This window comes from Myotis yumanensis, unplaced genomic scaffold, assembly GCF_028538775.1.
Source record: "Myotis yumanensis isolate MYYU_CA2020_CCGP unplaced genomic scaffold, mMyoYum1.0.hap1 SCAF_7, whole genome shotgun sequence".
NCBI classification, from domain to species: domain Eukaryota; kingdom Metazoa; phylum Chordata; class Mammalia; order Chiroptera; family Vespertilionidae; genus Myotis; species Myotis yumanensis.
Window position 1 is genome coordinate 37,204,371 of NW_027223758.1, and position 22,485 is coordinate 37,226,855.

At 44.7% G+C, this 22,485-nt stretch overlaps 1 protein-coding gene across 4 annotated transcripts; it reads left to right on the forward strand.

Moving 5' to 3' along the window:
• The first annotated feature begins 1,845 nt into the window (after positions 1–1,845).
• Positions 1,846–22,485, forward strand: AAR2 (AAR2 splicing factor). 4 transcript variants are annotated; one of them, XM_070420242.1, is made up of 5 exons: positions 1,884–1,898; positions 2,138–2,202; positions 4,651–5,457; positions 11,189–11,418; positions 21,194–22,485. In XM_070420242.1, exons 3-5 carry the CDS (start codon positions 4,701–4,703, stop codon positions 21,359–21,361), a joined length of 1,155 nt encoding a protein of 384 aa, XP_070276343.1. In that variant the 5' UTR covers positions 1,884–1,898; positions 2,138–2,202; positions 4,651–4,700; the 3' UTR covers positions 21,362–22,485. The 4 variants fall into 4 exon arrangements, with proteins under 4 accessions (XP_070276344.1, XP_070276343.1, XP_070276342.1 ...); XM_070420243.1 differs by lacking the exon at positions 2,138–2,202 and having other exon boundaries at positions 1,846–1,898; XM_070420241.1 differs by lacking the exon at positions 1,884–1,898 and having other exon boundaries at positions 1,928–2,202.

Genomic DNA, 22,485 nt, shown 5'->3' on the forward strand with positions numbered 1-22,485 from the left:
AATGATACAAAATGCTATGCAGTGAAAAGCAATTCTTCAACCATCTGCAGACTCCAGAGGCAATTGCTTTCAGAAGTTTTGTGACTCCTTTCCTGAATTTTCCCAGTAGATTTCCTTTAGCTATCTGTCACTCTGGGGATTCTGCAGTAGGACTGGTTTGCACACACCCCAGATCTGTGTCTCTTTTTCCCATAAATACAGGATCAGCCTTTGTGCTACTTGGAAATAACTTGAGGTTGTTTCATCTACATCTATGATTCTCAACATGGGTGGAGTTATTTTGCCCCCCCCCCCTTCCTGGGGAATATTTAGCAATGTCTGGAGACATTTTTGGTTGTCATAACTGAGAGTTGCTATTGACATCTAGTGGTTGGAGGCCACAGATGCTGCTAAACATCTTATAATGCACAGGACTGCCCCTGCAACAAAGAATCATCTAGCTCCAACTGGCAATATTACCAAGGTCGAGAAATCTGATCTGTATGGACATGTGACCCATAAAGTCAGATTCCTGGGCCACTGACAGCTTCAGTACCCATAATTCAGTGCCCTGCAATCTCTGAGAAGATGAGCCCAGCTGCAACAGGAAGCTCTGATAGCAGGGAGCTCTGCACCTGAGACTGGGAATAGGGAGGGTTAAGGAGGGAGCTGAGCTTCTTCATGCAGGAAATGAAACTGACATGACAGGCTGAAATTGATACCCATGACTGTGACTGATAGAGGCCATCTCTGGTTAATCTTGCAGCAGCTCACTGTGATTAACCATGACCACAGGGCCCGATCTAGTCTGCAACCACTAAGAGATGAATTTTGACTGAGACAGATTGGCATGTCCAGTGTCACTGAGAAAATGTGACAGACATGCTAAGGAGCGGCAGCATGGAGACAAGAACAGCCAGTCAGACCTTGGTTTGAATCCTAGCTCTGCCACTCTCTTGCTGTGTATCCTTTCTGAGCCTCAGGTTTTTTTTCTGTAAGTTGGGGATGCTAATACCTGCTTACTAGGGTGATGTAAGGTCTAGAAATCATAAACAAATGGCCTACCCTATGGATTTTGGACTTACCTAGCCAGCCCTCACAATCACATAAGCCAATTCCTTAATACAAGCAATAAATCTCTTAATATATATCTCCTTTTAATTCTGCTTTCATGGTTGGACCTTGACTAGTACAACCACCCAGCACAGTGCTAGGCTTTCAAATAGAAGCCACTTATTAATACCAACTTGCTGTCATTAATTAAATGCATAATATATGTACGTAGCTGAACCTTTGTGCCTGGCTTTGTGCTAGGTTCCAGGAAAACAGTCGAGAACAAGACAGGCAGGTTCCCACCCTCAGGGACCGGTTACAGCCTGACTGAGGTATTAGATTAGACCTGTTTGTCGGGAGGACACTGGGTGATTATGGCCGGAGAGACCAAGGTGGTGACTACTGCTACTGAGACCAGTTCTCTCTGGGCTGGGAGCTGGGTTTCTGAGGCTCTCTCTTAGGCCTGAGTGTGGTTGGAAGTTAAGACTCGGTGACACTGTCACTCAGGTAGCCGTCGGCTGACCAGGACCACGACTGAGCATCTGACAGTGGCTACTAAGCAGCCATGACCTTGCCCCCAGCTTCAGTAACCAGGACTAATTGAGACCAACGGATCTTGGCTGGTAGATGTGTTTCTGGAACGGGATATAAAATGCACAGTTTGACAAAAGTTGTTACCCACGGTTCTGGAGCTAAAATGAGAAACTAAAAGCAAAAGGTATTCTGGGGCGGAACCTGACGGCGCGGACCGCTTGTCCCGCGACCTAGAGATCTGCCCGGGCGCTTTTTTCCGTAGCTCTTGTCCGGCGCCAGAGCGGACTTCCGGTGCGCTTCCGCGGTGCGTTAGCGGGGCGGCACCGATGCTGGTGAGTGCGGCCTCCCGGTCTGTTTTAATTCCGCTCCTTTCGTCGTTTGTGTAGCGGGGCCACCCCGTTCCCGGCCTGGGGTCGCGGCGTGCCCTGGACTAGGGCGCCTCGCGGGGACCTGTGGGCTGGTGGTGGGATCCTGGTGTCTCCAAAGGCCTTTCTCCCGAGAAACCGTCACCAGGGAGGGCGCCCCAGCACTCCCCGGGCCACCGGGTAACTTCGGGCTTTCCTAACTCCAGGACTTGGGGGCCCGAGGCCTTGGCTGCGCCCGACCTGGTTCCGTCCGGCTCCCGGTAACTTCCCGGTAAGGTCTTTCCCCGAAAGGAGCCTTTGTTTCTCAACTGCGAAACGGATACCATGTTTTTTATTAAATGAATGTTTATCAAGTGTCTAGAATGTGTTCGAGGTGTAAAGAGACTCAGATCTCGTGGAGGTGACAACCCTCGATTAAACATGGGCAAAATTGCCGACCTGGTAAGTGAAATGAGCGTGTAGCACAGGAGACCCGACCTCGGAGGCTGTACGGAGGAGAGGTTATTGGGCTGAATCAGGAAAGTTATGTGACAGAGCGGAGGGAGGCGCTTCATAGGCAGAGGGTCGGGAAGAGGCAGTGTGCCTGGAGCAGAGCTTGTGTGGGGAGCAGGGTGTGAAACAAGCTGCAGGAGGTGCCGGGGCCCAGACCATGGATTTTGGTTTCCCAAGAACCACATGGGAAACCACCCGGAGGTATTAAAAGTGGGTGTCCACACGCCTAGATTGGCATTTTGCAAAGGTCACTCCAGCTGTGGATGGAGAATGGCTTGGAGGGGCCGGCGCTCTGGGTGAGTGTCATGGTCGTTTGGTTAAGGAGGTGGTGAAGAGAAGTGGATGGATGCATTTCCAGGGCATCTTCTCTGTGTCAGGCCACCTGCCAGCTGCGGAAGATACAATGAATAAAATTACAGGCTGATGGAATTAGAGTGAAAGGAATTATCAAGGAGGAGCACACAGATGCCACAAGGGAAAGTGGCTAAATGAGGAGCAATTTTCTAAATGTAATAGCTGTGCATTTAGCAAATATTCATAAAGTACCTTCTGAATTAGGGTTGGGAATAGGAAGATGATGTATAAATTATTTAGAGCCGTGGCTTTCAGGCTTTTTCGGACTGTGACCTACGGTAACAAATACATTTTATGTCGCAACTAAGAGTATGTACACAAACAAAGCTTCAGGAAGCAGTTATTATCTTCATCACTCCTGATGCACTCTAATTTTTTTTCTTCTATTCTTTTCGTTAAAAAAAAATAATACTGGCTGAGACTCTAAACTGTTTCTTAACCCATAACGAGTTGTGACTTGAAGTCTGAAAAAAAAAAAGAGCTGATTTAAAGTGATGGTCATTTGTAGTGTTTTGGGGTTAAGGCAGTAAAATATACCCTTAACGTTTTTGGGAAAGGGTTGGTCTTCCTTTCCTCGCTGTTTTATTTTGTTTTGATTGTGTAAAATATATAGAGTAAAAAGAACTAAGCAGGCCACTGATTCTCTCTTTGTGAAATTTTAGCGCCTTGCTCATATGTCTGTCTAGATTGGAAGTGCCTAGAGGGCAGTGGCTGTCTTATTCTAGAGCAGTGGTTCTCAACCTTGGCTGCACATTAGAATCACCTGGGAATCTTTTAAAAATCCTGATTTCTGGGCCTCATCCTCCAGAAATTCTGTTTCTTTGTTATGGGGTGAGGCCACAACATTAGTAACAAAGAAACAGAATTTCCGGAGGATGAGGCCCAGAAATCAGGATTTTAAAAAGATTCCCAGGTGATTCTAATGTGCAGCCAAGGTTGAGAACCACTACTCTAGAGGTTTTATTTAGTGCCCGGTAAAGATCCTGGCACAGTGCAGGCATACAGTGGTTATTTGTTGAATTAAATAGGTAGGTGTCTTGGGACGAGAAGGGTAGATAATTGTTTTGTTTAAATGAATTCATGTTGGAACCATTCTTACAAATACCGCAGAGGCAGTGTCTGCCTACAGACCTTTACAGTATGCCCCCATAGGTGGTTCGGGGGTAGGTAAAATAAGTGCTCTGAGCTTTCTCTTCTAAATACTGATCCTAGGCCAGCCATGCCACCTAAGTCCATTCTGGACGAGTGGTCCAGCGTTACAACTGACTGTGGGCCCTTTGGGAAGTTGTCTCACTCCTTGGTTTTTATGTGTAAAAGGAGAAGAGAATGTTTGAGTTGAAAAGCTCTCCATTTCCCAAATTTGTTGTGAATTTTAGATGCTGAGCACCCACTTTCCACCTCTGTCTGTTTCTGGGCTTTCCCTGAGGCTTATGGGAAACTGGGTGTGTACTTGAGTCAAGCATCCTTCTTAATTCTTCTGGGACTTTCTAGCAATAGGTTTTAGGCAGAGTTACAGTTTAGAGTGGACCATTCAGGCTTCCTTTACTTTCATCCTCCATGGTGAGAGAGAGATCCGAGAGCAGATCCTGAGTGGACAGTGGGAAGAACACTGGCCTGGAGGACAGGGTACCCAGGTTCTAATTTGTGTGACTTTGTTTGTCCTTGTGTGACCGGAACATGTTACTTCTCTGGTGTCTTTTCAGCTGTGAAGTGAGTATTCTCTTCTCTCTGATTCTCACGTTTTCATCTGTAAATGGATGTAGGGTTGTGGTGAAGATTAAGGGAGATATTGCTATCAGGGGCATAGAAATTGCTCAGTAAATGAAGCATTCTTCCCCAAGTTCTGACAAACTCTGGTTGCTTTCCTTTTCAGCTGTTCTGAAAATAAGAAGGGTTCTCCTTTGGTCGCCTGTCACTGCAGCCATGGCTGCCATGCAGATGGATCCTGAGCTTGCCAAGAGCCTCTTCTTTGAAGGGGCCACTGTGATCATCCTGAATATGCCCAAGGGGACAGAGTTTGGCATTGACTACAACTCCTGGGAGGTGGGGCCCAAGTTCCGGGGTGTGAAGATGATTCCACCAGGCATCCACTTCCTCCACTACAGCTCTGTGGACAAGGCCAATCCCAGGGATGTAGGCCCTCGAATGGGCTTCTTCCTTTGCCTGCAGCAGCGGGAGCTGACGGTCCTGCGCTGGAACTCAGTCCGGGAAGAGGTAGACCTTTCCCCAGCCCCAGAGGCTGAGGTGGAGGCCATGAGGGCCAACCTCCAGGACCTAGACCAGTTTCTGGGACCTTACCCATATGCCACGCTCAAGAAGTGGATCTCACTCACCAACTTCATCAGCGAGGCCACAATGGAGAGGCTGCAGCCTGAGAGCCGGCAGATCTGTGCCTTCTCAGAGGTATTGCCTGTGCTCTCCCTGAAGCACACCAAGGACCGGGTGGGGCAGAATCTACCCCGCTGTGGCACCGAGTGCAAAAGCTACCAGGAAGGCCTGGCCCGGCTGCCTGAGATGAAGCCCAAAGCCGGGACAGAGATCCGCTTCTCCGAGCTGCCGACACAGATGTTCCCAGCAGGTGCCACACCAGCAGAGATAACCAGGCACAGCATGGACCTGAGCTATGCCCTGGAGACTGTGCTCAGCAAGCAGTTCCCCAGCAGCCCCCAGGATGTACTCGGTGAGGAGGAACAAGGCTCTTTGGGAGTGGGCCAAGGAGGGGTATTGGATTAGGGAGTATACCTTGGGTTATCTAGTCTAGGGGTTCCTAAAGCTGGCTAGGAAGCAGTCATGCCCAGTACACTCAGTAAAGATTCGGATGTCCAGGCCTTAACCCTGGAGATTGACTCGGGCCCCAGCGATTTGTCTGTCTGTCTGTGTAATAAACACGAACCCTAGGTGAACCTGATGCAGACAGTCCTGTGTTTAGGAACCACTGACATGGCCCAGCCCCTCATTTTACAGATTGAAGTCTATAGAAGCAAAGGATTGCTAAGTGGTCAGAATGAGACCAGAGCCAAGGGCTCCTGGTTCCCAGGCCTCCCTCTTCCCTCCTCAACTTGCTCCTGACTCTCTCAAGGTGATGGTCTCTCGACTGCTTAGACCAGGACAGTGACTTTTTAAAAACATTATTATAGTTTTTATTTCCCCCTTAATACAAAAATATATTCATCATAGAAAAAATAACCCACACAATAAAATTCATTCTAGTTTTCACAGCCTAGAAATAACCATTTTTTTACATTTTGGTGTATTTACTTCCCGTCTTTTACATATAAATGTATATGTATACCTGTAGATATGGCTATAGATACTTTATTTCAGTCTTTTCTCTCTGTTAATTTCTATGTGTTTTTAGACTTTTTAAGTTCAATTATGTTTGTATGTATATGTGATTTTTTTTTTAACAAAAAACAGAATTATGGTATATCATTTTGTTATTTACTTTAATATAAACATTTTTCTATGTCACTGAAATAGTCACTCCTTTTCACTGGCTGCTTAAGTTCCATAGTTATTGAACCAGCCCAATGCAGATGGACCTTTAAGATGTTCATACTTTCCCTATTATAAGTGTTGCCTAGTGAACATCCTTGTGTGTGTTTCTGCATGTGTTTAGGGTTGAAATTGTTGGGTCAGAGCATGTATGTTGCCATAAGAAGGTTGTGCGGCTTCACCAGCTATTGGGAGGCTGTTGCCTATTACCTTTGACATGGCAATTCAGCAAAGGCTTCTTCCATCTGGGTAGTTGGAGAATGACATCTTATTTCCATTTACAGTTGACCCTGAACAACACAAGTTTGAACTGCATGGATCCATTTATTTGCAGATTTTTTTCTTCCATAAATACCTGTACTGTTTTTGATCCCAAATTGGAAGTCCCCAGATGCAGAGGGCCTACTATGTGTGTTGATCTATGCATTTTATATGGGGGACTTGAGCATTCACGGATTTTGGTATGGGGGTGGATGTCCTAACATCAATTTTCTGTGGATACTGAGGGACAACTAAGTTTTTGTGAAGTCAAAAGTTTTAAGCAGATTTTTGACTGCACAGAATATCTGCTCCTCAGCCCCCATGTTGTCAACTGTATTTTTTTTTATTGTGATACTCCTTTTTTTTTTTTTTTAAATTAAACCTTTATTGTTCAGATTATTACAGTTCCTCTTTTTCCCCCCATAGCTCCCCTCCACCCGGTTCCCACCCCACCCTCCGCCCTCACCGCCCCCCACCCCACTGTCCTGATCCATAGGTGCACGATTTTTGTTCAGTCTCTTTCCACATCCCCCACACCCCTTTCCCCCCCAAGAATAGTCAGTCCACTCCCTTTCTATGCCCCTGATTCTATTATAATCGCCAGTTTATTCTGTTCATCAGATTATTTATTCACTTGATTTTTGGATTCACTTGTTGATAGATGTGTATTTGTTGTTCATAATTTGTATCTTTACCTTTTTCTTCTTCTTCCTCTTCTTAAAGGATACCTTTCAGCATTTCATATAATACTGGCTTAGTGGTGATGAACTCCTTTAGCTTTTTCTTATCTGTGAAGCTCTTTATCTGACCTTCACTTCTGAATGATAGCTTTGCTGGATAAAGTAATCTTGGTTGTAGGTTCTTGGTATTCATCACTTTGAATATTTCTTGCCACTCCCTTCTGGCCTGCAAAGTTTCTGTTGAGAAATCAGCTGACAGTCGTATGGGTACTCCCTTGTAGGTAACTGAGTTGCTTTCTCTTGCTGCTTTTAAGATTCTCTCTTTGTCTTTTGCTCTTGGCATTTTAATTATGATGTGTCTTGGTGTGGTCCTCTTTGGATTCCTTTTGTTTGGGGTTCTCTGCGCTTCCTAGACTTGTAAGTCTATTTCTTTCACCAGGTAGGGGAAGTTTTCTGTCATTATTTCTTCAAGTAGGTTTTCAATATCTTGCTCTCTCTCTTCTTCTGGCACCCCTATAATTCTGATGTTGGTACGCTTGAAGTTGTCCCAGAGGCTCCTTACACTGTCTTCGTATTTTTGGATTCTTTTTTCATTTTGCTTTTCCGGTTGGGTGTTTTTTTGCTTCTTCGTATTTCAAGTCTTTGACTTGATTCTTGCGCTCCTCTAGTCTGCTGTTGGGAGTCTGTATAATATTCTTTATTTCAGTCAGTGTATGCTTAATTTCTAGTTGGTCCTTTATCACAACCTCGAGGGTCTCACTAGATTTCTTGAGGGTCTCATTAAGTTTATTGGCGGTTTCTAGAAAGTTCTTGAAAAACCTTAAAAGTGTGGTTTTGAACTCTATATCCAGTAGTTTGCTTTCCTCCATTTCTGTCTTTTGTGTCCTGTTTCTTTGTCTCCGCATTTTTTTATGCTTCGCTGTGTCGATAGAGTGGCTTTCTGTGCTAGGTGTCCTATAGGGCCCAGTGGCTCAGCCTCCCCAATTACCTGAGGTAGATGCTCTTGGTGCACCCCCTTGTGGGCTTTGTGCACAGTCTTGTTGTAGTTAAGCCTTGATTGTTGTAGGTATCACTGGAAGGAATTGACCTTCAGGCCAATTGGCTGTGAGAATCAGCTGTGTCTGCAGTGGGAGAACTTCTGTGCTGGAGACACCCCTCCGGGGCAAGACTTGCTTCAGGGAGCTTTGGTGCTCACTGAGTCTGCCCTCTGAGTGTGTCCTTTATGGATCCGAGGAGCTGCAATCTGGATGGTCCCACTCTGACCACCGGGCACACTGGCTCCTGGATCTCTAAGGAGGTGCTAATTTAGCCTCTGCCTGAGGCTACCCAGCAGGAGCCAGCTGTGAAGCAATGCAAGTTGCTGTGGGGCCTTGGGCCAGCTGCAGTTCTTAGGTAATTATCAGATTGCAAAGAGCCAGGCCTTTCATATGCAAAAGCCTCTGTGCTTGGCTTGGGCGGGGCGGGGTCCCAGGGGATCAACAGGGCGGAGCGAGCAGTTATGGCTGCTCTCAGTCCTGCCTTCAGAGGCCCTGCTTCTCAGTGTCTTGGCAATCACTGCAAGCACCTCCGAGAGAAAGCTGCCCTCAAGTTCTGACCGATGCCATTCAGTCCAGTTTCTCCCGTATGAGTCTGGGTCCCCAGAGACTCGCCCGGAACTGGAGTTCAGAGCTTGAGACTCCCTCCCGATTAAAAAAGACAACGGTGTCCTCAGCCACCAGCCCTCTCCGCATGCGCCTCTGTACCTCTGTACTTCCGCACCACACCTCCTCTGAGTCTTGGTATGCTTTCCTCTTTCCTTCTAGTTGTAGAATTTCCACTCAGCCAGCCTTCCTGTGGTTCTGGATGATGTCCGTTCTGTCTTTTAGTTGTATTTTTGAAGTGGTTGTGCGAGGCAGCAATTTCAGGTGTTCACCTGTGCCGCCATCTTGGTTTCTGATCAACTGTATTTTTCTTCAGTTACTAGTGACAGCAAACATTCATCACATCTTTAACAGCTATTTATATATATATATATGTATGTGTATATATATATATATATATATATATATATATATATACTAGTGGCCCTGCACACGGATTGCCCTGCGCATGAATCCGTGCGCCAGTAGCTCGCTGCCACTTGCCTCAGCTGGCCACCCCACCACTGCCACTGGTAGCTTTCCACCGCACGTAGCTCACTGCCCCGCCCTCCTGTAGCTCTCCACTGCTTGTAGCTCGCTGCCCCGCCCTCCAGCTGTTCAGTTGTTAGGTGATGGTGTCCCACACCAATTTGCATATTACCCTATTATAAATATAGATATTTTACAAGTTGCCTAGGTACTTGCATATTTTTTTATTGGAACATCAGTGAAAATTTTGAATATAGGGCCTTTTAAATCATTGGCTCAGCTGATAAGGGACATTTTAATGAATGTGTTTTAATGCATTACATAGTATTTTCATTTAATAAGTAACACTTGAAATTCTGGCTTAAAAATGAACAGAAATCCTGTTTTCTACTTCTAACACATTTCAGTTCTTTAAAGTAATCTTGTGAAAAGGTCTGTTGCAGGGATAACTTTGTATCTGCATGACAGCTCTTTGAAATTATTTCTGATCTCATAATTTTAGACTAGGCCAGAAATGCACGAATTTAAATAAATGCCCTAAATTCAGAGAATAAGCTCATGTTTTCACAAGCCAACCAGGAAAAGTCAACTGAAGAAGGATATCATTAACCTCTATCACACAAAGAAATTTTGACTACATATCAGTCAAATGTCCTAGCAGGTAGCTAGCTAGTCACAGGTGTTGAGTGCATCTGTTGTTTTGATGACCCATATGTAGGTCCACAGAAGCCCTCATTAAATATGAAGACAGACAGAACATCTCTGATTGGCAACAGTATATTTTGGTAACCAGAGACCCACTTGCTTGGCCAAGTACAGTGGCATCTAGATCAGTGATTACTAACCGGTGGTTTGTGGACCACTGGTGGTCTGTGAGGTCGGAAAGGTTGGCAACTGCTGATCTAGATCATCAGGTCTCTTTGTTTGAGACAGGCATCCAATGGAAATGTTGGAATAATAACTAATATTTATTGAGTGCTGCTTTGAGCCATACATTATTTTAAATGCTTTACATATATTGATTTATTTAATCCTCACCTTTAAATAAGGAAATTGAAGCATAAACAGATTAAGTACTGTAACTTGTCCAGCTGCTAAGTGGTTGAGCCGAGATTTGAACACAGGCAGTTTGGCTCCAGAACCCATGTTCTTTCCCACCAAGCTGCTCATAGAGATTAAACCACAGAGCACTGTGATTAAACAATCAACCCTGGAACAAGTCCTCCCAAATTTTCCTCCTCTGGGAGGCTCTAGAACAGTTCCCAGCCAATAGAAAATCTATTTTATCTTTTCATTGTTCACATTCCTAAGGGTTAGATGTGTGACCTTGTGCAAGTCCCTTGACCTCATGTATAAAATAAGGCAAATACCACCTTTCCTTGACCACCTTGAGGAGTTGGGCTGAGGATTACATGGTGTAATACAGCATTTCCCTGAACCTGTAGCAGATTATCTGCATCAGAATTAGAGCTACAGATCATCTATCCTCAGCCAGGATCTCTGCGGGTGAGGCTTGGGCTGCTTTATTTTTAGCAAGCTCCTCTAGTAATTCTGATAGGCAGCCAGGTTTGGGATCCTCTTGGCATGATATCCCTGAGCACATTTTGTAAAATCTTTAAATGCCAGGCAAATACTAGGTGTACCTCTTCTCTTGCAGTCTGATTTTACAGAAATCCAAATTGATGGCAGTTCAGCAAACTTTTATTAAGGACCAGCTTGTTGCAAGACCCCGTGCTGGTCTCCGCAGGAGTGACAAGGAGAAAAGACCCCCCTGGCCCCCCTTTGCTGAGGTCCTGTGGAACTGTCAGGCTTGTAGAGTCAGCAGGTATCTTCTCCCTGAGGATCCTTTCTCCTCTGTGCCTTTCAGGTGAACTTCAGTTTGCCTTTGTGTGCTTCCTGCTGGGGAACGTGTATGAGGCTTTCGAGCACTGGAAGCAGCTCCTGAACCTCCTGTGCCGCTCTGAGGAAGCCATGGTGAAGCACCACACTCTCTACGTCAACCTCATCTCCATCCTGTACCACCAGCTCGGCGAGATCCCCCCCGACTTCTTTGTGGACATTGTCTCCCAGAACAACTTCCTCACCAGCACGTTACAGGTGAGCAGTCTTTTGCATCCTGAGAAGGGTTACCTTTTTGTTTCTTGCTGTTCTTTCGTGACCCAAAGTTTCTTAATTTTGGTTTCCTAATCTCAGGCTGTTTCCTGGTTCTCTCTCCTACTCGATTGAAGCTCCTTGATGCCAGATACCCTTTCTCTGTACCACCCTCTCCCCACTTGCCCCCAGAGTGCCTAGCACTGGAGTACTTGGAATTTGAATCACCTCCACCCCTTTGAGTTACTCAGCTCAAAACAGTTTTTCCTTTTCTCTGTAGCCATAGCTGCAACCCAGTAGGACAGAGTTTGGAAGCTTGTTACTCCCAAGGAAACATCTGCAGCTCTTTAGATCTCATTTCAGCATTAAAGTAACTTCGATTTCCTGTGTCAAACCAAATGTGCCAGTTTCTGCAGAGATTTTCTGAGGGAAAAAGTGAAATTTGCTTTTAAGTTGGCAATTAAATTTTTATTATGAGTGGTAATTAGGGAAGAAGCTTCAAAAAACTCACAATCTTCATCCTGTGTTATTTCCTCCCTTTGCAAACAGATTAGCTTCCTTTATGTTCTTGGGACAGCCTCTGTCACTCACATTTCCTAACTTTCTCAAGTATAGAAGAGGCAGAGCTGCAAACTGTCAGTTTCCATATTTTCTGGTCCATGAACTGCTTTTTCCTCCTTATATGTGAGACCCCCACAAGACCTGCTCCTTACAAGGTGGCTATTCACTGACATCCCTCTCACTCCCACACAGGATAAGGGACTGAACATTCATTAAGTGCCTGTTGGGTATCAGGCACCATGTTTATCATACTAGATGGGTTTCCTCATTTGATTTCTCTGGAGTGCTGTAAGGCAGATAGGATTATTCCATTTCACAAATGAGAACCCAGACTCAGAAAGGTTAAGTAATTTAGGTAAGTTCACACAGCTGGTAAGTGGCAGAGTCAGGATTTGTACATTTATATTCAGGCCTGCATATTAAATACAATGTAGCCTCCCACCCCCAAAGGATTCTTGATGAATAGTAGTGGAGACACCGTCATGCCTGTTTCTTAGAGATACAGAACACTTTTCTTAAACCAACGTACTGTTGGGAGAGTGCCTGCGAGCAGGCAGCTGACTTGAAACTCTGGCAGCTGGAGGACTTGTGCAGACCATGGGGATTAGTCAGTCAAGCTGATGGCTTGAACCTGGTGTATTCCACTTCAGATGAATTATAAAACTGCCCTTTTATTGGTTCTTAATATAAAAGAGAAATTAAATCCTTTTATCCTTCCTCTGGGGGGAAAATCCCCACCAAAGTTACTGGGTTGTGGCTTATGGAAGAGTAGGAGGCATCAGCCTGCTAACTTGCTTCTGGCAGTGGTTGTGGTCCACAGGAATATGTGCAGTCCTCATGATGTGCGTTAATGCTGTCGCACAAACATAGGAGGGCCACACTGTTGCTGGCTGTTCTAACCATTGTCAGCACAGCCAACAGCTGAGCTCTAATTGCTGAGGCTTTGTTGCTAGCAATGATTTACGAAGCAGAAAGGGCCCAGCTGGATTGCTAGATGCCTCGGTGGGGTATGCAAAGCTGATGGGTGGAAGAATTCTGCCTTTGGACTTTTCACCAAGAAAATTTGATGTTGTTATTTGGAAAAATCCAAAACACGTGCCTTTAAAAAAATAAATCAACGCATGTTTGTGAGCATCCTTCTTTAAATACAACATTCTCCTGAAAGTGTTGCGGAGTAGCTATGGTTCCTGCCCTCAGGAGATTTGTTCATTGATTTAGCAGGTATTTCCTGAGCACCTGACAAGACTAGAAATACAGCTGTGAGCAAGACAGACAGAGTCCCTGACTTTCCACTTATATTTTGGTGGAAAGTAAATAAATGAATTAACCAAATAACTCCAGAAAGCAATGTGTTTTAGAAGGCAGCCCTGCCTGGTAGCATTTCCCTAACCCACACCTTTTGGTCTCATCTAGGCTGCATCAGAGTCTGTCAACTTCCATGCCTATCCTGTCTCCCACTTTGCCACCTGAGTTGCTGCTCTAAAATGCACATCTGATCCTATTTCTCTGCAACTCCTCATTGTCTAGAAAGTTAAAAGCCCAAATATAGGTCACAAGGCCCAATCTGTTCTGACTTCTAACCTGTTCTCTAGCTTCTCCTTCGTCTCCCTGTTCTCCTCAATCAATTCCAGTGACCTGGTCTCCTTGCAAATTCCCAGACATGCTGTCCTGTTTCATGCCTTCTTTTAAAAACAATTTGCTGTAAAAAACTAACACATAACAAGAGGTCCACCCTCTTAACAGATTTTTAAGTGTATAGAACAGATTGTTAATTATAAGCACAGCAGATCTCTAGAACTTTCCCTCTGGCATGACTGATAAAGACATGGGTATAAAGTGTCATGCCTTCTTAACTGAACCTGACTTTCCCTCTGCCTGGTGTGTACTTGTTTATCCTATGAGATGCCCTCAAAACATCCCACTTTATGAAGCCACGCCTGATCTCTCTCCTTTCCATACTGTTAGCCTGCTTTGTACTTGTCAATATTATATTGCACAAGCTGTACTTGCTGAAATTTACATATTGTCGGCCTGACTTCCCCACTGAGCCTTGAACTTTCACCCAAAGCCTGTTTTGTTCATCTGGTTATTCATCTGGTTAAGGCCTAGCACTTACATCTTTGTGTTATTTGTTGTTTTTAGATAAATAGAGTATAATTCCTATGGCAATGTAGATGGCCCTAATGTGATAGATGTAAACAGTGAATTCTAATCAAAGGGCATTAGGAGAAATTGGTTAATTCAGACTGCGGTTGAGATTTGAGGGGACAGAGGATCAGGAATGGCTTTTGCAAAAGGTGTGTATGTGTGTGTGGGGGGGGTGATGGCATTCGACTATGAGCTTGAAGGATGACTGAGATTTCAACAGGCACAATGTAGAGAAGGATATTATAAAACTTCTTTTTTTATGGAAAATTAAGTTGATGCCATCTTGGCAGTGAGAATTCAGTCCCCCCACACAGAGGCACTCACTCACTCACTCACTCACTGTTTGACTGAATGAATCAGCCCATAAAAGCCTTCCTTAGCCAGCCGCCTGCTCTCCCCCCAGGTAGTCAAGTAAGTGGAACTGGCTTTCTTACTTAGGAGCTTAAATGGCTACTACCCATGGAGAGGGGCTGGTGTTTGTGTGTGTGTGAGCACTTAAAGGCAAACCATGTAATGGCCTCTGCCATTAGAGGCCCTTTTGAATAAATGTCACTGGTTTTTACAAATCCCATGGATTTAGCTTGAATAAAAATTATTTGTTTTACAAAAATAGATACAGTTTTTTCTTTTATTTAAAGCTACTTGAGTCACCACAATTTGTTTAAAACCAGTGAAAAGATAATCTGAATTTAATAGTATATTAGAAAATGAGTTATGTGCAAAATAAGAATTCTTATTGCTGATTGCATAGCATTTAGGCATATAGTCACATAACCTGTTTTTTAAAAATACTTTTAGTCACAATGGGCCATATATGCTTTCTAGCTTTATTTCTGGTGAGTATTCTAAATGCCAGTGTCCGTCTTTAACTCTTGAGAAAAAATGCTGGCTCTGACAATGATGTCTATAGTATTTTTATCATCATACCATCTATGATAAATTTCACCTACCTACTCCCAAACCTCCTGCCATCAGCTGTCTATTACTTTTTTACACTTACTGTGCATTATCTCATTTAGCCCTCAAAGCAATGCTCAAAATTAAGGCTATACTTCCATTTTATACATGAGGAAGTAAGATCACAAAGGTCACATAATTTTTCCCAAGACGACCAGAGCTAATAGGTGGCAGGGCTGAGCTTTGATTCTAATGCCTGCGGTGAGCTCTCATATATTAGAGCCCCAGACAAAACATCCCAAATTCTTTAAACTGATCTCAGAATTATTCCCACTGCTTTTCACTTTCCTGGCAATCATTGTGAAGTGATAGTCTTGCTTTTAACACCACTTTCTTCTTCTGCAAGTAGAAATAAAATGTCCTACCTCTGGCTTGTTTTAATCTAAGTTGAAAAACCATTTGGGAATTGAAAAAATTGGAAATTTCATCCTTTTTGTCTAGCCAAAAAAGTAGGATAAGATAGTGACTCAGCTACCTACCTTGGTATTTTAAATTTCTCAGGTGACCTGAATGAACTCTATTTAACTTGGGCCTAAAAGAAGGCTTTTAAATTTCTAACTGAAGTAATTTATGATTTTATAATATACAAACTTAGTGATAAAAGTAGTAATACCTTTTTTATATTTAGAAAAAATATCCAGTGGATGTACTAATAAATGCAGTTGTTTGTGTAATGTTGTTATCCTATTTCAAAATATTTTTTTAAATATCCAGTATTAATCTTCCTATATTAAGAGGATTCATTTCTCAGTGATGCTAAAAATGTTTACTTGATTTCACTTTGATAAAATAACCAGATCATTACAAATTAATCTAAAAATAAGAGAATCAAAGTAAATTATTGCTTGAAAACTAGGTATTGTCTAAACATCTCTTTTTCTGAATTGTGAGTTTTTAAAATATCAAGTTTTTAAACTATAGGGATAAAAATAAAAATAGGTCAGTGAATGTCAGAGGCGAAGGGTAAGGGAGGGTTTGATCACCAAGGTCAGCACAAGGGTGTTTGTTAGAGTGGAACTATTCAGTGTACTAATGGTGATGATATATGGTCCTTCAAACTCATAGAACTGGAAAAAGAAAAACTAAGTATATATCAATCTTGATTATATCAAATAGTGGCTGCATGGGTGTATGCATTTGTCAGAACAAATCAAACACTTAAAATGGGTGAATTTAGCCCTAACCGGTTTGGCTCAGTGGATTGAGCGTCGGCCTGCAGACTAAAAGGTCCCAGGTTCGATTCCGGCCAAGGGCATGTACCTTGGTTTCGGGCACATCCCCAGTGTGCAGGAGGCAGCTGATCGATGTTTCTCTCTCATCAATGCTTCTAGCTTTCTATCCCTCTCCCTTCCTCTCTGTAAAATATCAATAAAATATGTTAAAAAAATGGGTGAATTTAATTGTATGTAAATTATGTTGCAATAATGCTGGGTTTTTTTTAAAGTCAATTTTTTAAAAAAATCAACCGGGCCTGTGCCCTGGATCCTGGAAGCCTGCAGAGGGGACAGTTCCAGAAGCACCTGGCCGCCAAGCCCCTGGACTCCCCAGGGCAATGCTAAACATACGAAGGATATATCAAGTCTGCGTCAACACAAAAAGAAGGTCTTGGTAGGGAAAAAGGATTGAGATTTCTTTCCTTGGACTGGATCTTGCTCAATATTTATCACTTACTTGCTCAGCATTTATCACTGTTCTCATCTGTATAATGGGAATAGTCATTTCCTGTCCTTCTACCTCCCAGGTTTGTAGTAAAGATTAGATTGACAAGTTCTTTAAAAAGTTCAAAACACTTTTCAAATTAGAAGCCTTATTTTTCAGACTGAAGGCTTCTATTTACCTGCTTCTGGTTGATTTTACTACCAAGCAGTGTTGGAGAAATGGGTGGGAAGGATGAGTGATGAGTATGGGCCCAGCCTGTTCCAACCTCTCACTGCTGGCCATTGCCAAATGCAGGGCAGTCCTTACATCTCATTAATCTTTCAGTGAATATCCTATGGGCCCTAACTCTGTGCCAGGTGATATGCCATGTGGAACACATGGATAGTTCTGACTCATTCCCTACTCATAAGAACAACGTTGCAAGCACTGTGAGAAATGCCAGAATGGCAGCTCAGGCACAGTGCTAAGGGGACAGGGGTTGGAGCAGTTCATTTCAGCTTGGACTTTTATAAGAGGCATGTCTCAAGTAGGTGGTTTATGAGTTGGTGGCATGCAGGGGCCTAGTAAATAAGCCACCTCCTCCCCAGGATGAGTCCCTAATTCTGTCCAGGACTATCACATAATTAAAAAAAAAAAAAGAGTCATTGCTTTGGAGTTGCTCCTCATCTCTTGGGAGAGTTCAGCTATAAATGGACTGTTACCTAAATAAGATTGAGGATATGATTGCGGTAACTCTGAGCACTGGGGGAGCATAGAGGAGCACCTGTTCCATCCTTGGTCTGGGAAGACACCCTAAAGGAGGTGGTATGTGAGCTGAGCCTGAGTTACTAGTAGAAATTAGCTAGATGAAGGAGAAAAAAACAGGTGGGAGGGTGTTATAAGTAGGAGAATAGCATGTGTGTGTAGAGGCACAGAAGAGGCAGTAGAGCATGTTTGGACCACTGTTCAGTGTGGGTGGAAGGGCTGCAGAGAGAATAGTATAATTTACTAAGTAAGGAGGGGAGCAAGAGGAGGCTTTTGATAATTCAGCTAGCAGGTTCCCCAGGACCTCTGAGGACAGACTCATGGGTGTGTGGGGCCTTTGGAGCTAGTGCTGTTTGAAACAGGCTTCTCTGCTTCCCATACCAGGCCCCTCCCAGAGTTCAGCTGGGCTCCCTATTGAGTGCTCCATGGCACGCTCTATTAGCTGCCTACAGACAGGCCGCCAGCTTCCCCACTGCCCTCTCGCCACCAAGCTCATACAACCCCTCTAATTAGTTATTGATCTGGTACTTTGTTGTGGCTATGCTTCCCGCTCCTCTATTTAGTCGATTCCCAAGTTAATGAAACCAAATTCTGTAAACCTCCCTTTTGCTCCCTGCCCCCTCCTCCTCAACCCTCCCCCCCACATCACTTCTCTCCGTGCTACCACTCCAACAAAATGGCTCCAAACAAAGACCACTGAAAATGGCCTTGCTGCTCCTGCTCACAGAAAGAAGCAGGTAGAAAGGGCGTTGTCCAAGGAATCAGCCACAGAGTATACCTGTTACCTTTGTCAGGTCAAGGCCCCTGGAGCCCAGAGTCCTTCCGTGGTGGTCTGTGGATCAAAGATCTTCCATCCTCATGCTCCTGTGTCTGTGGGGTGGTCCAGTGGGGAGCTAACAGGTAGTCTTGGAAAAACTACTACTTCCTTTCTGGGTAGCTTTGATTCAATCATTTAATTTCTCTCAGCCTCCATTTCTAAAAAATAGGCATTCAGGTGTGTCTTCCCTTGGCATTTTGAGGATCTATTGGGATATTTTTTTAAACTTCTTTTAAAAGAGTAAAATAATAGGAGGAATAATGGGTTTGCTATTATTCTTAGAAGGGGTTGGGATCTAGGACAATCCAGAATAGAGTTTCAGATATAGAGAAAATTACTTTCTGCCCTCTCCCATGTTTATATTAGATGAAACTGAATTAAAAAGACTGTCAAGCGCTAGCTGGTTTGGCTCAATGGATAGAGCGTCAGCCTGCAGACTGAAGGGTCCCGAGTTCAATTCCGGTCAAGGGCACATGCCTGGGTTGTGGGCTCGATTCCCAGTAGGGGGCATGCAGGAGGCAACCAATCAATGATTCTCTCTCATCATTGATGTTTCTATCTCTCTCTCCCTCTCCCTTCCTCTCTGAAATCAATAAAAATATATTTTTAAAAAAAATAAAAAGAATGTCAAGCCCTGGCCAGCATTGCTCAGTGGTTAGAATGCCTGCACACTGGAGGGTCCTGAGTTCGATTCCTGGTAAGGTCACATGCCTGGGTTGCAGGATGATCCCCCAGCCCTGCTGGGCCCGTGTGGGAGGCAACCAATTGATGTGTCTCTCTCACATTGATGTTTTCTTTCTCTCTCTCTCCCTCGCTCGCTCCTTCCCTCTTCCCTTCCACTCTCTCTAAAAATCAATGGAAAAAATATCCTGAGCTGAGGAATGACTAAAAAACAACAACAAAAAAGAACATTAAAACAGAAAATTACTATCCAGAATATATAAAGAATTCCTACTGATAACTCAGCAGCAGCAACAACAACAACAAAACTGATTAAAAATTGGCAAAGGGCTTAAATAGACATTTCTCCAAAGAATATATACAAATGGCCAAATAAATACATGAAAAAATGTTCAGCATCACTAATCATTGGGGAAATGCAAATCAAAACCACAATGAAGTGCCACTTCACACCCATTAGGATGGCTACTATCCAGAAAACCAGAAAATAACAGATGTTGGCAAGGATGTGGAGATATTGTAAGCCTTGTTCATTGCTGATGGGAATGTAAAATGATGTAGCCACTGTGAAAGAAAGTATAGTGTTCCTCAAAACATTAAACAGAATTTTCTAACAATCCAGGAACTCTACTTCTGGATATGTACCCCAAAGAATTGAAAGCAGAGACTCTAAGATATTTTTACACCCACGTTCATAGCAGTGTTATTTACAATAGCCAAAAAGTAGAAATAACCCAATGGCCATTGACAGGTGAATGGAAAACAAATGGGATAGCCTCAAGAAGAAGGAAATTCTGACACAGGCTACAACATGAATGAACCTTGAGGACAGTATACTAAGTGAAATAAGCCAGTCACAAAAGGCTAAGTACTGTATGATTTTACATATGTGAGGTACCTAGAATATTCAGATTCCTAGAGACAGAAAGTAGAGTGGTGGCTGCCAGGGGCTGGGGGAAGGGGAAATAGGGAATTATTATTTAACTAGAGACCCGGTGCATGAAATTTGTTCATGGGGGGAGGGGTGTCCCTCAGCCCAGCCTGCACCCTCCAATCTGGGACTCCTCAAGGGATCACACAATCCAAGACTTCTGGCTCCCAACGGGTTGCCTGCCTGCCTGATTGCCCCTAACCGTTTCTGCCTGCCAACCTGATCACCCCCTAACCACTCCCCTGCCAGCCTGATCAATGCCTAACTGTTCCCCTGCTGGCCTGGTTGACCCTAACTGCCCTCTCCTGCAGGGCTGGTCCCCCCCAACTGCCCTTCCCTGCTGGCCTGATCACCCCTAACTGCCTTCCCCTGAAGGCCTGGTACCCCCCAACTTCTCTCCCTGCAGGGCTGTTCTCCCCCCCAGCTGCTCTCCTCTGCTGGCCCAGTCACCCCTAACTGCCCTCCCCTGCTGGTCTGATTGCCCACAACTGCCCTCCCCTGCAGGTCATCTTGTGGTGGCCATCTTTGACCACATGGGGGTGGCCATCTTGTGTGTCGGAGTGATGGTCAATTTGCATATTACGCTTATAGATAGGATGGGTTCAGAGTTTCATTTAGGAAAGATGGAAAAAAATTCAAGAGATGGATGGTGGTGATGGTTGCATAACAATGCGAATATACTTAATGCCACTGAACTGTATACTTAAAAGTGGTCAAAATTTGTAAATATTTTGTTATGTATATTTAACACAGGTTTTTAAATGATAATGTAAAAAACTGGTTAAAATGGTAGCTTTGTGTTATCACAATATTAGAAAAGGAACATCAAAGACAGCTTTTAAGGGGAACAGAGACCTCTAACTGGCAGCCTGTGGCACATTTAGTTTAGAGCAGCAATTCAACTTCATTGGCTTAAGGCCTGTCATTTTATGGAATCCAGGGGCTTGTGAGCCCCCCCAAGTCCTTTTAATACCAGCTGGTATAGCTACTACCTCTTCCTCTGAGTTACTGCCCAGGTGCCCAGTAGATCTCCCCAGGGGCAGGGCCAGAGTAATGGGGCTTCTCTGCCCAAGATAGTAATTTTCCATTCTGGTCCTGCCTCAGCTTCTCAGCAGGGTTTGGACCTTGTTTCTTGGTTTGGGGGAGCACAGCAGGTATCCTGGGCCTGTGCCACCAGCAGCTGATTTTCCCGCCCCAGAGAGCTGAGCACCATGAGGAAATTTCCACAGCTTTCTCGGCTCCCTCCGTGTTCTCAGGAGTGACTTATCCTCTGTTCTCTGTAGGTTTTCTTTTCCTCTGCCTGCAGCATTGCTGTGAATGCCACCCTGAGGCAGAAAGCTGAAAAGTTCCAAGCTCACTTAACCAAGAAGTTTCGGTGGGACTTTGCAGCGGAGCCTGAGGACTGCGCCCCGGTGGTTGTGGAGCTCCCCGAAGGGGTGGAGACGGGCTAACTGGGAGTGCTCTCAGCTGGGAAGACTCCTTCCCACACAGCTGCAGCCTGACCTCTCTGCTCACCCCTTCACCTGGACCTGCCGGGACAGCAGCCCCACCAGGTTCTGCAGAGATGGAGCCGGAATTCCCTCCTTCACCACCACATAACATTCCTTCAGTGCCAAAGAGGCTGTGCCATCCTGAAGGCACATTCGTGGGCTCCCCATCAGCCTGGCCTTGGTGCTAACCTGACTGACTTCTGGATGGACTCTTACAGAAGCTCTTGGGAGAGACCTGCCTCTGCAGCAACCTACTTTCTTCTGAATGGGAACTGATTGCGTATTCCACAGGATGGTTGGAAAGAAAGAAGCCCTGGACTGCGGAGGGGTGTGAGATGTCATTTGGTGACTTTTAAGTTAAACAGAGGGCAGAGGGAGATGAGCCAGAATTTCAACCTGCCTCTTGTTGAATGGGAATACATCGCAGAAAACTCAGGAGCCCCAGACTGGGGAGGGCGTAACACAAAAGACAGTTGGGTTGTATCTGACAAGTCATCAGCTTTTGCTTTTCCATCTAAGTTCCTTTCTCTTGTCCAGAGGTCCCACCGGGTAATCTCCCCAAGATTGGTGTGGCCCCTGACTTCAGGGGCCTTGTGAGTGTCGTGCCTCTCCCACGTGTTCTACTCTGAGACCTCAGACCCAGAAGAGGGACCTGGCAACCCCCCTCTCCTGCATGGCCCTGTTGCTCAGCAGAGCCGCCATGGCTGTTCCTGATGACCCGGAGGTTCAACAAGAGAAAGGTTCTTGCTCTGGGCAGGCTTCTCAGCCCTGTTGGAGTTCTGTGCCTTTATTCAGGCTCTAGAGATGACTGGTCAGCCCAGATTTTTCCATTCCTGCTGTGGAGCTTTCAGCCACAAGAGGAATGATGCTCACGTTGCCTGGGAGTCCTGAGGGCATGCCCTTCAGGCACGCAGGCCCCTCATTCTGACCTCGAGCTGTACTATGATCAGAGTCCCTGTGCTGTTTTCCAAGGCTGCAGCTCACACCAGGTTTCTAAATGAGAATTCCTGCTGGTTCCACTTGTTTCCTTGGAGATGTTTTTCCAGGAGCATAATGTACATTAAAGTCTTTGAGTTGAGACTAAA